This window comes from Barbus barbus (genome assembly GCF_936440315.1).
Source record: "Barbus barbus genome assembly, chromosome: 30".
In the NCBI taxonomy this organism is placed as follows: domain Eukaryota; kingdom Metazoa; phylum Chordata; class Actinopteri; order Cypriniformes; family Cyprinidae; genus Barbus; species Barbus barbus.
The window spans coordinates 3,966,347-3,980,008 of NC_136758.1; the positions used below are offsets into that span (position 1 = coordinate 3,966,347).

A 13,662-nucleotide genomic window follows, 5' to 3' on the forward strand; every position below is an offset into this window, starting at 1 on the left:
CATTTTGTGCATGAGTGTACCTGCACGTGTATAGTCTCTGTCTCAGAGATGAGGTGCTCTTCCTCTCCATCTTCCTCCTGACTTGTTATCTCAGGCTCAGCCATGAAATTGGGTTTTTCCTGCAGAATCCACTTCCTATATACTTTGATCACCTTGCGAGTGGCTGAAGCTTCACACGCCGGCAGAAGGAAAGCCTAAGTAATGATAAAGAACAAGTCTCGTCTTCTATAACAGGGACTTTTGAACTGTGTGATACCAAGGGCCCTCTTACAACACGTTGTAAAATGTAAAACAACAGTTATACATATTGTTTCCAAAAAAACAACAACTTTCTTTCTGCTCAGAATTTTTCACTTGACTTAATGTATGAGCCCAAATTTAACCCCCCCTAGTCTGTAACACATATGTGAGATAATATAGTTTGCTTTGTGAATAAAACGCTAGAAACATGCTGCTGACATTTTAGAATAGCACGTGACTATACTAGAATAGTAATTGTTTATTCTGATTCACATGAAAACAGTAATAATTATTCTAAATAAACAGATAAATACATCTTCTGATGTAAGCAATTTGACATGATGAATAGGTTCTGGCCACATGGTGGCAGCAAAAGACTGAACAAATGTTTCATTTTCTGATACAAATCATCAATTGATTAATTGCTCAATTCAAATGTATGTATTATACACTGGCTCCAAGACATAATTGTGTGTGCATACATACTGGTGTAAAAATCTACTGCTAAAATCTACATATTGAAAAATACCGTTGGCGTTAAATACTGTTCTTTGTTTTCCCTTCCTGTGACTGGGCAGCCCATACAAAATTAAATGCCAGATACAGTTTGTCTAGCTAAAATACCAATAACAACCAGGGGGAAAAATATATGCATGATGCAGGACCTTTAATTATAAACAAGCCTGAAATACAACAGGACTCTTATTTTGAAAATGCCTATGCTTTACTACTTCCAGCTGCTCATTCAAAACACCATACAGTAAACACTCATAATTCATCAGTAGTTGATAGTAAATAATCTACTGGCATAAATGCATAAATGTCACTATATCTCTAATTAAGTAGAATTTGCCTAAAATCATGTGAACATGAGGTGACAAATGTAAGCAACAGAAGCACTCAGGCCTCATTTACACTAGTGCGTTTTCATTTTAAAACAGTGTTTTAGAATGAAAACGATCAATGTTTACACTGGCGTTTCCGCTGCATTTCAGAAACGATCTCCGTTTACACTACACAACCGAAAATGCATGTCACATGACCATTCATGCAGGTACAGCCATAGATATGTATAGGTAGATTCCCTATTATTTAGATGGTGGATGCGTCTGTGTGCTTGGAGCGGTCGAATGGGGAATCTACCCATACATATCTATGGGTACAACAATGAGCATGATGTTATTGTTTACACGGTCGTCGAGGGAATGTGGGCAGCCATGCCATCGTTTTCAAAAGTCTCTGTTTTGGTTCGTTTACACTGCAACGCAACCCTGAAGTTTTCAAACTAAAACGGGGTCTGCAGCATTTTCAAAAGTCTCCATTTTCGACCTTGAAAATGCCGGAGTAGTGTAAACGATAGGCGTAACCGTAGCAAAAGTTATGGGTTTTAAAACGAAAACACACTAGTGTAAACGGGGCCTCAGTCTCTGACCTGATGGAAGACTTCATTGACGAAATTGACGTTGTCTCGTGTGGAGAGCAGGATGGACTGCACCATGTCGTAGACGGCGCGATGCTCCTCCTCGATGCTACACAGACTGGAGTTACTGTCCCTGCGATCTGACAGCGTGCTGCTGTTTGAGTGATTCTTCTCCTGTTCCACAGGACCGTTGGGCTCAGAGTCTGCGTTCTTCTCCTGACTGATACCGCCCGCAGTCACAGTCTGAACACAAACACAGCGAGAACAAAGAGCTTTCTTCCATTAACTACATATATACAGTTTAAAGTACTAAGAATTACTAAGCATTATTAAGACTTCACCCATTTAAAAATCAAATAAAATAATGTTTATAAGAAAATATTAAAAAAAAATTATGTGGAAAAGTGTCTACACTACTTGGGACAACACAAATTATATGAAAATAAATAAAAAGTGCATACATACATAAACAATTCTGCACAGAGGTTATGAGGCTATTGTTGTAATGCAACATGTTAAATAATCCAATACATGAGAAGAGAAAGCCGCTCAAATATGAGATGGCAGAGAACCTGCCACTTTTCCTTCAGAAAAATATATTTTGCCAGCCGTTTTGTATTCATATGCACCTTACTGATATAGAGGACAATGTGTGCTTCTATTAGCCAAAAGCCGTTCTTAGATGTACGGTATTATATGAACAGTGTTTTCTGTACACTGTATACTGTGTATGGCAAAAAAGCAACTTTTTTTGTATGTGTGTGGAAAAGAGTGTGTTTGAAGTTGATATTGCATTAAACAACACATGCATTACAATGTTTTTGCATCTGTGCTTTTTTTTTTTTTACTAAAATAAATAGACAGCATGAGGGTGAGTACGTGATGACAGAAATGTCAATTTTGGCTTCATTGTACCTATAATGAATTTGCCAAATGAGATTTAATTAAGAAAAATAATATTTAATTTCAGTGAGTATGCTGTCTCAGAAGATATCTGTCCATGTAGCTACTGTAGCTGACAGTGAGACAGCGGTTCTCTGTTATCAAGCTTCCTCCCACCTGGATGATCTTAGGAAGGACCTCTCCTCCGTTCTTAGAGCTGCTCGTGGCCGAGTTCACATACTTCTTCTCCAGGAAGAAGTTAACGAGCCACGTGATGAAGGCCACGCGGGGAGCCAGATACTGATCCCTAGTGCAGTATGTGCTCTCACTGTTACGCGTCACAGGGACGTAGAGGGGCTTTGGTCTGTGAATGGGAAGATCTGTGAGAGAGAGAGAGGAAAGGAAATACAAATTTAAGATAAGAAATAATAACATTTCCCATTAAGCCAAATATTGTATTTTTATTATTATCAAAATGTGAGCTGCTAAACCAACATTTCTTGCCTGAAACTCACCTAATTGTGGCTTGTAGAGGTTGGTTTGTTTTGTGAAAGTGGGGAAGAGGTGAGGCAGGTAGTACTTCTTGAACAGGGAAAAGAGAAATCTGAAGCCTGTGTCCTGGCTCTCTTTGTTTTTCCAGTCCAAGCTGGATGCCTGTGGGGGTAAAAAAAAAAAAAAAGATCTGATTCAGATTACATCATGGCAATTCAGTTATAAGCAACATGCAGACTTCAAACAGAAACAAAGCAGGCCACAAGCATTACCAGCCAAACACTGATATGAGCAGCTCTGTCTCACCTGGAGAACCATGACCTTGAGCACAATCTGGAGGACAGAGCAGGTGTGATCTTCTGCCACCTTCTCTCCGGGAACCGCAGGCACCATTGGGCTGATCTCCTCCGGCACAATCTTGGCTACAAATCCACAAACATTGAGTCTCAATGTATACTCAAAAATATCTGAAAGGTGAGGTGTGTAATTCATGATCCAGGAAGCACCAAATGGATTTGTAAAAATGGAAAAAATTGTATGTGGGGCTTGTCTGTACAAAACTTGTCGTCACAATGCTAGGGTTTTCTGGATGGCTCCTATTCTGCTCTATAGATCAGAGGTTCTCAACCTTTTTGACTCCAAAAGGCCAAACCGTTAAAGACCATATTCAAAAGGTCCCCCCCAAAAAAACTAGTATTTCTGCTGTAAAAATGTGTTTATTTTCACCCATAAATTGTAAATTGTATTTGTTTAAATGTATTAATTTTATGTATGTATGTATTTGTTTTGTAGAGTTCATATTTTTTTCTGAGCAATGAATTGACATGATTTTTTCTAATCTTTTGTGATTCTGGGATTCCCCCCCCTTTTCCAAAAAATTAAATAGGGAGAAAAAATTAAAATTGGATCTTGCACACTTTTCAATCCATCTGTAACATGATACAAAATTGTTCCAAAGAGGACAATGAGGAAGAGGTCCTGTGACTGAGACGTTTGTTGTGGGTTTTGAATGCATGGAGCACTTTATTTTTTGCAAATGAATAATAATAGAAGATTGCTGGTATATCTGCATGTAATCATTTTTTGGATATGCAGCAAACAAACTTCAAATATTGAGTTTCTTACTCTCGTTAGAAGTTTTTTTTTTACTACTATACTTTTTACTCGCAAATAATTTCTTCCCAGTTTGACATAACTACAAGAAATGATATTTGTTTATATTTAAATAATAGAAGAAATTGGATGTCATTATACATGTTTTCCAGGTCTAGAAATTACACTTTTAAAATTCACTTATATCCACATTTTCCAAAAGCCAGAAAATTCTGGTTCTTAAATAAAATGGTAGTTGTTGAGAAAATAAAGGAAATAAAAAAGGTGTCAGCTTAGTGTATCTTATTTTTAATTATTTTAAGCCATCTCAAGGCATTTTGTAAGTTTGATGAGGCCTCCAAGTGTGTCCCTTGCTTGAGAATCACAGCAGATATTTTGGTGCATGTCTACAGGACAGCTGGTGATCATGAGCACAACAACACACCACCACACAGCAAGCTGCACAACATAACAATACTTGTATACATGTTCAAATTTTAATCTTAAGTATGAGCAACAGAAATCGTGATGCCTACTATCGATGCTCCTACAAAAGGCAGTCCTGCGCAAAAACACACATGACTGGTTGAGCCAGATGTTCAGAGCATTCAAACAAACAGCAGCACAGGCTGTTACAGTGTGCATTATTATGAGTCTAAATGTACACATTTCTTATACTTTAAAGTCATCTATGCACAGTAAACTGGGATAATATTTTAAGTTCATTTTAATAATTATTCACGAACGAGTCACTTTTTGCAAGATCTGCATCCAGCTTATTTTTATCACATGGACTGTGTCAGCTCAAAGCGTCGTGCCACATTGTTCCTGCCACTACTGTCTTTGTCACTGCAGAAGGCTGAACAGCCTTCAGTGTGAATAGCCTATGTGTTTCACTAATGAAATCTATTCAGACATAAAGCACGTCAGCACAGACAGAATAAGGAATATTCACTCATTTCAAATACATATGAACACATCCACAGTGCTTGAAATGAATGTGTCATTACCGGTTCAAGGGCATCAATAAAATCTATTCCGTGAGGAAACATCAAGGGAAATCATTCCTTTCAGCATTTAACAGACTCTGACCTCCTTTTCTGACGATGTTGTGCCGCCATTTGATTATTACACTCTAATACTAGATTTAAAGTGCCTTTGTGCCACAAGAGCATTAATGGCCATCATTAAAAATTACATTCCCAGACAGGAACACTGTAGATGTGTACATGGTGAAGGATAAAATGAATGAACACGGAAGAATAAGAAGGTAATTCTGTTAATTCAGGTAAGACATTTACACGGAGTTGAGCTGATTCGTTTATATATTTTTGTAGGTCAAAACTTGGAAATGAGTCTGCATTTGAACACTTCTTGGAAATGAGTCTATATTTTTACCATTAGATTCCATTTAGATTTGCCAACTGTATTTCAGCTTAAAAATTGTATCATCATGAACAAAACATGTAAGAATCAGAAACTTCTGTTGGTCACAGAGCTTATTTTCTGCAATAATCCAAAAGCCAATGGAAAATCCTATGAGTTTTTTTGTCAAACAAAATACATACATACTGCAGCACCCTAAATCATGCATAAAAATGAAAAGAGCTTTTAAAAAATGGCAAGCTCTCAGCTGATTGGTTGGATTTTTTAAATGTATTTTCCTAATAATTATATCTAGACTTTCTTTCAATTAGACTTGACCGCCCTATTTTTGACACAACACTGTATTATTGTGATATTACTGATTTCAGGTTTATCCATATCTAACCTCAGGTAAAACAAAATGCAAAACGTGCAAAAAAAATACTTTGTGTAGCAGTAAATTCTTGGGCAGAATAAGATTTAAATGGACATTATGCAGATATTCTATAGGCGAGGAATAAAGGATTAAGGTTACACTTTATATTAAGTGTCTTTAATGTACCTGCAGTATGTAAAATGAAAAAAAAAAACTTTTACAAAATGGTAACGCTTTATTTTACTGTGTCCTTGTTACTGTACATTACATGTACTTACTGTAGTAATAACAGTATATTATGCATAATTACAAGCAACTAATCCTAACCCTTAATACTATTCTGTACACATGTGTTCAATTATATTGCAACAAAAACACCTTCAAATGAAGTGCAACCCAAAACACTTTTATGGAGTTGAGATACGGGTAAGGTCAGGGGCATGGTTTGTGGTATGGTTAGTTTTAAGCGTGAGTTAAGGGGTAAGGTCAACATAGTACATATAGATGTAATTACATAAATCAATTACAACATTGTAATTGCATGCAGGTATTTTTAAATATATATACATATATATACAATGTACAAATATTTATGTACACAGTAAGTGCACTGTATCAAATAATTCGATTAAATTTTAGTACATAGCAGCTAAAGAGCCAGTTTTACTAAACAGGGCAAATTAGTGTGAGAGCGCAATTCTAAAACAGCGCCGATGGGAGGGGAAATTTCTGCGGGTGATTTACTAACAACTGCGCAAATGAAAGAACACAGACGCAACATCTCATTTACATATCGACCAACACAATATACCAAGAGCAGCGCAAATAGCAAATAAAGAATAGAGAAATAAAGAAGCCACAGTACGTTGAAAAGAAGCGGAGGCCAAAGCATGAAGGTTTGCTAGAAGTTGTGATAGACCTGGTATTGTGTGACTCCTAGTTGAGGGTTCCAAGTCATCTTTTATTTCCTGAAGCAAATTAAACATAACATGGCTTGGCAAACGATATGTTCGGATAATGTGTTCTTCTGGCATTCAATAAAATTAAACCGTGGAAAAATCCTCTCCCTTCTACCACACGCTCAATGTTCTCTGCGGTGCCTCCTACTAGCAACAATAATTGCAGCCATTTCAAACGCAAAATAGTTTAATACATGCTTTTTTTGGGAGTTAAATAATGGCACAAATGGCAGTAATTTGACGAGCGCAAACGTTAGTAAAAAGTGATGCGTGATTCATTTGAATACTCTCCTCATAAATTTTGCGTCTGAAAGGGAAACTTTTCAGTACGACTTGATCACTGCGTGTCTTTAGCAAAACCTGACAGTTCGATTTTAACACCAAAAGACAGTTTGCGTTGGCACAAGCTGTTAGTAAAACTGGCCCAAAGACACTTCACATACAATGGGTCCCAGAATAGTTGGTTATGTCAATGTGTGTGTGTTTGTTACCGTCAGGCGGGTTGGAAAAGGGGTTGTATATGATGGTGTCCAGTGTGCAAGGTCCTCTGGATGAGGGTACAGCAGGGAATCCTGGGATCAAACAGGCGAAGATGAGAAGCTGCTCTTCGGCACAGTTACTCTGCAGAGCCTGCAGCCAGAGCAGGAACAGACGCATGCCCTCACAGCGGATCTGCTCACACAAACACAACACCACCTCCTGCATTCACACTGATCCACAACAGACGTGTATATCATCATTTTAAGCTCTTCTGATTCATTAATCGACTCACCTTGAACGAGTTTCCAGTGTGCAAAAGTTTTTTGAGTATAGAACCTAGAAAAGAAAAGTGTTTAAAATAACACACAATCAGTAACTAATTTAATCATTACACTGCTTTGTGATGCATAAAACTAAATGTAGTTAAAAAGGTTACTATGATGAAGCGATTTGAATGCTGACACCTGCTGCTGAGAGAGGACTTGCATCACAGAGTCATTTTATATATCATGGTACCAGTATAGCTCGTTTTCACTGCAAAGATCTTTTTGCTGGAAATTCAACTCAAAAAGGTTTTATATATTACACTACTCAATAATGTAGACTTAAAAAAAAAAAAAAAAAAAAAAAAAAAAAAAGCCACACTAGTGTCTACTAATATTTGCTATGGTGTCCCATGTACCTGTAAAAACTGCAAGAGTCTGTTTCCATATGTAAAAATCCACAGGAAAACTGATTTTTAATGACACACTTAACATCAACCGTTTTTGTATTTATGCTTCATTTTAAATTATACAAATGTTGTTTGCAACACACCACGATTATAGTGTCTTCCCTTCACTAAAGCTGTTAAGCTCACAGTTGTCAGTCCTCTGTCGTGGGTGTCATGTGTTCCTGCCTCGTGTGTGCACCGTGACAGAAGACCAGACCAAACAGTAAACGGCGCCCCTTCACCTCGTTTTGTTTTTCCGTTTTTTAGAAAGTCTTTGTTTTGGTATCTGGTCCTGTCTGTCCCGCGGCATGGAAGTCGCCACTCGTGATCCCGCCATAGCCCACTGCAAGTTGCCGTGGGAGTCCGGCGGGATCACCGCGAGTCCGCTGGCCCTCCAGCCCGCCTATCGCGGGAGTTATCCACCGCCGTCCGCGGCTCACCCAAGTCCGCCGCCAAGACCGTTGGTGGCTCCCCCAAGTATCGCCGCTGACGCATGCCCGCCGGATCGCCGCTGTTTCCTAGTTCCGGCCAGGAGTGCCGGTTTTGTGTTGTGTCCACAGGAGCAGTTTTAATTTACCTTGTCTTGTCCACGGGAGACTCGTCGAGGGCCTCCCTTTGCCCCCCCCTTGTCGCGGAAGTGGAGACTTGTGAGGGTCCCTGATTCATGTCATGCCCAGAAGAAGTCATGCCTCAGCTTCCTAGCTTGCCCAGGAGGTGCTTCCTGTTCCTGTGGGTTGTCCTGTCCCAGTCCTGTCCTGTTCTGTGTGCCTAGCCCCGGAGGGCTCCTGATACCCCCTAACTTCCCCAGGGAAATTGTTTGTAGGAGGGGGGGGTTTGGTAAAAGGGTTCTGGCTGTAGTGGCCGGGACGAGGCCACGGCCATGATTTTTGATTTTTAAAATACTTGCTTCAAATGAAAGTTTGTTATGTTGTGATTCACCTCGTAGCCAGTTGGTTTGGTTCACTGCTTAACTGTGACTTTTTAAAAATCCAAATGGGAAAAATGAATGGGAATAACAGTCCCAGAATCAATGCTGCTGAAAAAGTGGGCAAAAACTCTTGGACCCCATTTAGCCTTTTGCAGTTTACTTCAACCAGGAAATGCAAAAAGGATCCAAAATAAAAAAGGCCCATCTGTTGAATTGTATACTGATGTGCCAGTTGTGGCATTGCTTGGCAATCGTAAGCAGCACTCACACAGTCACACAGTATCTACAGTACACTGGAGGATCACAAGTGCTGTACCACGACTCGCCTTATAATCAACTGAGGAACTACTTCAACACGGACTGGAACTGGACTGAATCTATTAAAAAGCCAAGCTATGTTTTGATACTTTAGCTGACAGAGAGAGGAACGCGAGTGTAAGGAAATAATTTTGCCCAGCAAAGACATACAGCCGAAAATCAATAACAATAACCTTAGAAACTGTTGCATCGGTTTTTGCTTGAATTTCCCCAAGAGATCTGTCTGTCTGTCTGCCAGTCTGTCTGCCCATCTCTATGCGCAGGACTCTAATTGAGGTTATTGCCTCCTTTGAGGGTCTTCCTGTAAGGAAGACTGAAACCACGAGACACAATTTCATTTAGCAATTTGCATTTCAAATGAAGCCTCTCATTTGCATTTCTCATTTATTAACCTCCTGCTCTCACTCTCTCTGTAGCTAATTATTTTCTCTGAGAAAGTATTAAAGCAGGTTACACCGACTCTCTCCTGAACCTGCTTTAACAGCAGAACTCATACAGACTGACTCATAAATAATAATGCACAAAGAAATAGTGATACTGTAAGCAATATTTCAATTTCAACAGCTAAACTGTGTGGCATGAACCATGTGAGTGTAAAATGAGGTCTAAACAGCACTTACCTATACTGTGAAACTGCCATCGACTGTTGATTTTCTCAGGTAGAAGTTGCAGAATTTTCTGAAAGGAAAAATAAGGACACTCCGTGATCACATTAAAACTAACAGTATAAAATTCAAGAGCTCAATGTCAGTCATTTTTCACTTCATATACAGTATAGTTTACACCCAATAATAGTAAAGTGGTGCACATAATAATAATTTTCACCAGGCCACAACACAAACTCTGATCACAGAGAAGCAAAACAAACCTCTTATCATTCATGTTATGCCACCCACTAGGGGTGTGTGTTACGTATCGTCTACAATGATATCGCAATTGTTGTTTAAACAATGTGGAAGCTGACATTATAAAGTATGTCGCTCACTTTGCAAAAAAACAAACAAAGACAAATCTTGAAATTGTACACGTTCACTTCTTTATGTGGCCTAATAGAGAGCAGTTAGAATGACAAAATTCAATATATGAGCCTATATGGGCTTTTGCCTTATATTTATATCTTACGATATAATTAAGTAACATCTCTTGAGCAAGTGTGCTGTTTTCCTAAATATGAATATGCAAGCGTGATACAGCGTGATTTTTTTTTACAACAGTTCAATAAATTAAAAGTTAATACTGCGAGTTACATTTTAGACTTGATTTTGGCATAAAAGATGATGCATAAATTTAATAAGGTTATAAAATAAAAAGTCCTTATGAAGGAAAAATGCCCTTGGAAATCAATTTAAGGCAGCAAATTTCTCCGCTTAAAGAAACAGTTAATTTATGCCACTGCTGTGAACGGACAAACGCACTGAATATAAAGAAGCAGGTCAAAAACCAGCCTAGATACCAGCACAAAAACACACTCTGCAAAATAGATGCTAATTATTATTACCAACAAAAACACTGTTTTTTGACAATACTGCAACACCCACATTTTTGGGGAGTTTGGAAAGACAAAGGTTCCGCCTACATGCCATTTATTTGAAATGGTCAGCAGAGAAAGATCAACACGCTCCAGCTGTTCAGCCAACTGTGACCTCAATACCACATGACCCTTTTGACACCCTATCATTAGTGTCTATTCACAGACAGTTAGACGTGTCCCTGTTGAGTGATACATACAGAGACAAGTGGGTTAAGATTCACTCTAATGGACAACGGTAATGTCATCAGTGGCCAGTGCATTATGAGTAAAGCCATTATAAGACACTCAACCAATGAACAGCAACATGGGATCAAGCCTGTCACCGCAAACACACGTCCACAACTCAAAGAGTGGCATCCGTGACACTCTACAAGAAGAGGACACCATAATGTCACCATAATCTCACGTGTACCGCGACAGCCGTCACTCATCGTGTCATTCTCATTTACTTCCTGTGTTGATGTGGAACGTGATGACACATGAGTATGAGAGCATTCAAGCACCTCCGTATTGATCTTCAGCGTGTGGAAGGACAGCTCTGGATTACAGCCTGTCATTGTCGTGAGGAAACTGACAAATAACTGGAGCTGATATCCAGTGGTGGGATCTGTTTAAGCCTGCACGCTCGGGGATCGCAGAAGGCGGCTGAGGTTTTGGTAATGCTTCTTGCAGCGGTAACGGAAAGCGCTCCCCTGCCGCGCTGCAGAGGTGTCTGGGACGGCGGATTTGAGATGGGTGGCGTGGAGTTTGCGAGCTGCTGCCGGTTGCCAGAGTCTGTGCTAATCTGCCGCAGCTCTCCAAGCATAAGGATGAAGCATTACCGCAGGCTTTTCTGCATCGTCGTTATCCACACTCGGCGTGCTTACCGCATGGTGAGCATGAATGAGAATACACCAGCCATGGAGTGATGGGCCTGAACCCCCTGGGATTTACAGCTCCCACGTGCCACGCAATTTCTGAAGCTGCGTATTTGAGAAGAAACATTTGGGCACTGCAAAACCGGAGAAGCCCACCAAAATGTAACACCACCACTCTGTCTGCAGTATCTGTAGCACCAAGAACAGACTCAATGGAGTATTGTTGGGGATGACGTACAGTGCTGGGCAAAATGTATTTTCAGCAGCTAAAAAATTATTTTAAGTCAGTTATTTCTATCTTTTGCTGTAGTGTGTCAGTAGGAAATATCACTTTACATTTCCAAACATTCATTTTGCAATAATTCGGTGAGATTTGTGTTTGCACAAGTAGTCTGACAACAGCCAGTGCTCCACACAGAGATCTGATCTCATCAACTAAATCCAGAAGAGCTGTGGCAACGTCTCCAAGATGCTTCAAGAGCAAAGCTACAGTACTGTTTAAAGTTTTAGGCACTTGTGTAAAAATGCTGTAAAGTGAGGATGCTGTCAAAAATAAATGTCAGAAATAGATTTTCTTTACCAATTAACTTCTATTAACTTAATTAAATCAACATTTGGTGTGACTGTCCTTTGTGTTTAAAGCAGCTTTTGCCCTCGGTGCACTTGAGCAGAGTTTCTCAGGAGCTTTGCAGGTAGGATTCTTGAAGCATCTTAGAGATGTTGCCACAGTTCTTCTGGATTTAGTCTGCCTCAGTTTGTTCTGTTTCTTCAGACTGGATGATAATCAGATCAGATCTCAGTGTGGAGCACTGGCTGCTGTCAGACCAAAATCTCACTGGATTATTACAATTAATGGCAAAATGAATGTTTGGACAAGTAACCTGATATTTCCTACTGACACACTACAGCAAACGATAGAAATATTAGCTGGTGAAAATACTAGTGTTCTAATCTTTTTGGCCAACACTGTTTTTTGTAGGCCAAAACCCAAAGTGAATTTTGTACTTTAGGACTATCAGATCCTTCGTCTCAAAAACCTTTTTTTTTTTTTTTTGAACGGGTTTTTGGTTAAATGTCTGAAATAAAGTGCTTAAGCTCAAAATATTTTTATTTTTTATTCTGTGACACAGAATTCTTCAGTAAAACCCCGTTGTGATTTTTTGCGGACTTCCAGTTTGGCCAACCAAAATGTGTCATCACTGCAGCGCTCAACATAGTATCTGCTGATATGCGGCTGCTTTCAAACGCTCCTGTGCATATTTGTTTGTGCTCGGAGAAGCGTCAATGGTTTCAATTTCCACTGTGTTTTTTGCTGATTGCTGTAACCAATCACAGGCATGTCTGTTAAGTGCACGAACACAATGGCCAATCAGAGGGGTTTCTGTACACTGGAGGATGCTCTCATTATTACCAACAGTGTAAATACAATGTAAATAAGATACTAATTATTCAGTGTAGGAAGCTTCTGATTATGATGGGAGCTCAGGCTGAAACCAAAGTGAGTGGCAGCTTCAGTGATTATACTCTTAGATGTCTTAATTACTTACTGTATGTTTGAATGAATCTGTTATGTAAACAAGTTTTTAAGACACCCACAGTGTAAGTTATCATATTTCCACAATCACTTTCCCTTTTCATCAATCTAATAAAAGCAAAAATGTGTTGCCGAGTCAAAGCGCCACTCAATGAGCAATTCAAACGATCGAATAAATGTTTGTTTGAATATTGATTAATATATACGAATACATGTAAATAAATAGTAACTGAATTTAATAGTTTGGGCTCTGCTGTTAATTCTTTACCTCTAATAGTTCATGTATCAAGTAAGTGTATTTTCTGTATAGTTTACAACATTTGAAGAAAAAAAAAAATCCATAAAAAACAACACTTTTTAAAATATATTTTTTGTTCTAGAGAAGAAAGTAAGTCATACATATTTTGGATCAGTACATTTTCATTTTTCAGTGACCTGTTTATGACCAACTAGTTGTGTAAACACACACAATCCAC

The 13,662-nt window shown here is 39.0% G+C and overlaps 1 protein-coding gene across 9 annotated transcripts in view; it reads right to left on the minus strand.

Moving 5' to 3' along the window:
* The window catches only part of LOC306850172 (ral GTPase-activating protein subunit alpha-2-like), a 168,214-nt gene that overhangs the window by 100,558 nt on the left and 53,994 nt on the right, over window positions 1–13,662 (minus strand). For 8 of the 9 annotated variants that reach the window (XM_079385652.1, XM_079385650.1, XM_079385651.1 and 5 more), the window contains exons 4-11: window positions 9,885–9,942; window positions 7,599–7,642; window positions 7,318–7,498; window positions 3,341–3,456; window positions 3,058–3,196; window positions 2,720–2,922; window positions 1,673–1,903; window positions 21–194 (exon numbers count right to left, since the gene is read on the minus strand). In XM_079385652.1, coding sequence (XP_079241778.1) covers window positions 21–194; window positions 1,673–1,903; window positions 2,720–2,922; window positions 3,058–3,196; window positions 3,341–3,456; window positions 7,318–7,498; window positions 7,599–7,642; window positions 9,885–9,942 — 1,146 coding nt within the window. The remainder of the gene's footprint in view (window positions 1–20; window positions 195–1,672; window positions 1,904–2,719; window positions 2,923–3,057; window positions 3,197–3,340; window positions 3,457–7,317; window positions 7,499–7,598; window positions 7,643–9,884; window positions 9,943–13,662) is intronic. The other variant, XM_079385655.1, reaches the window with a different exon arrangement.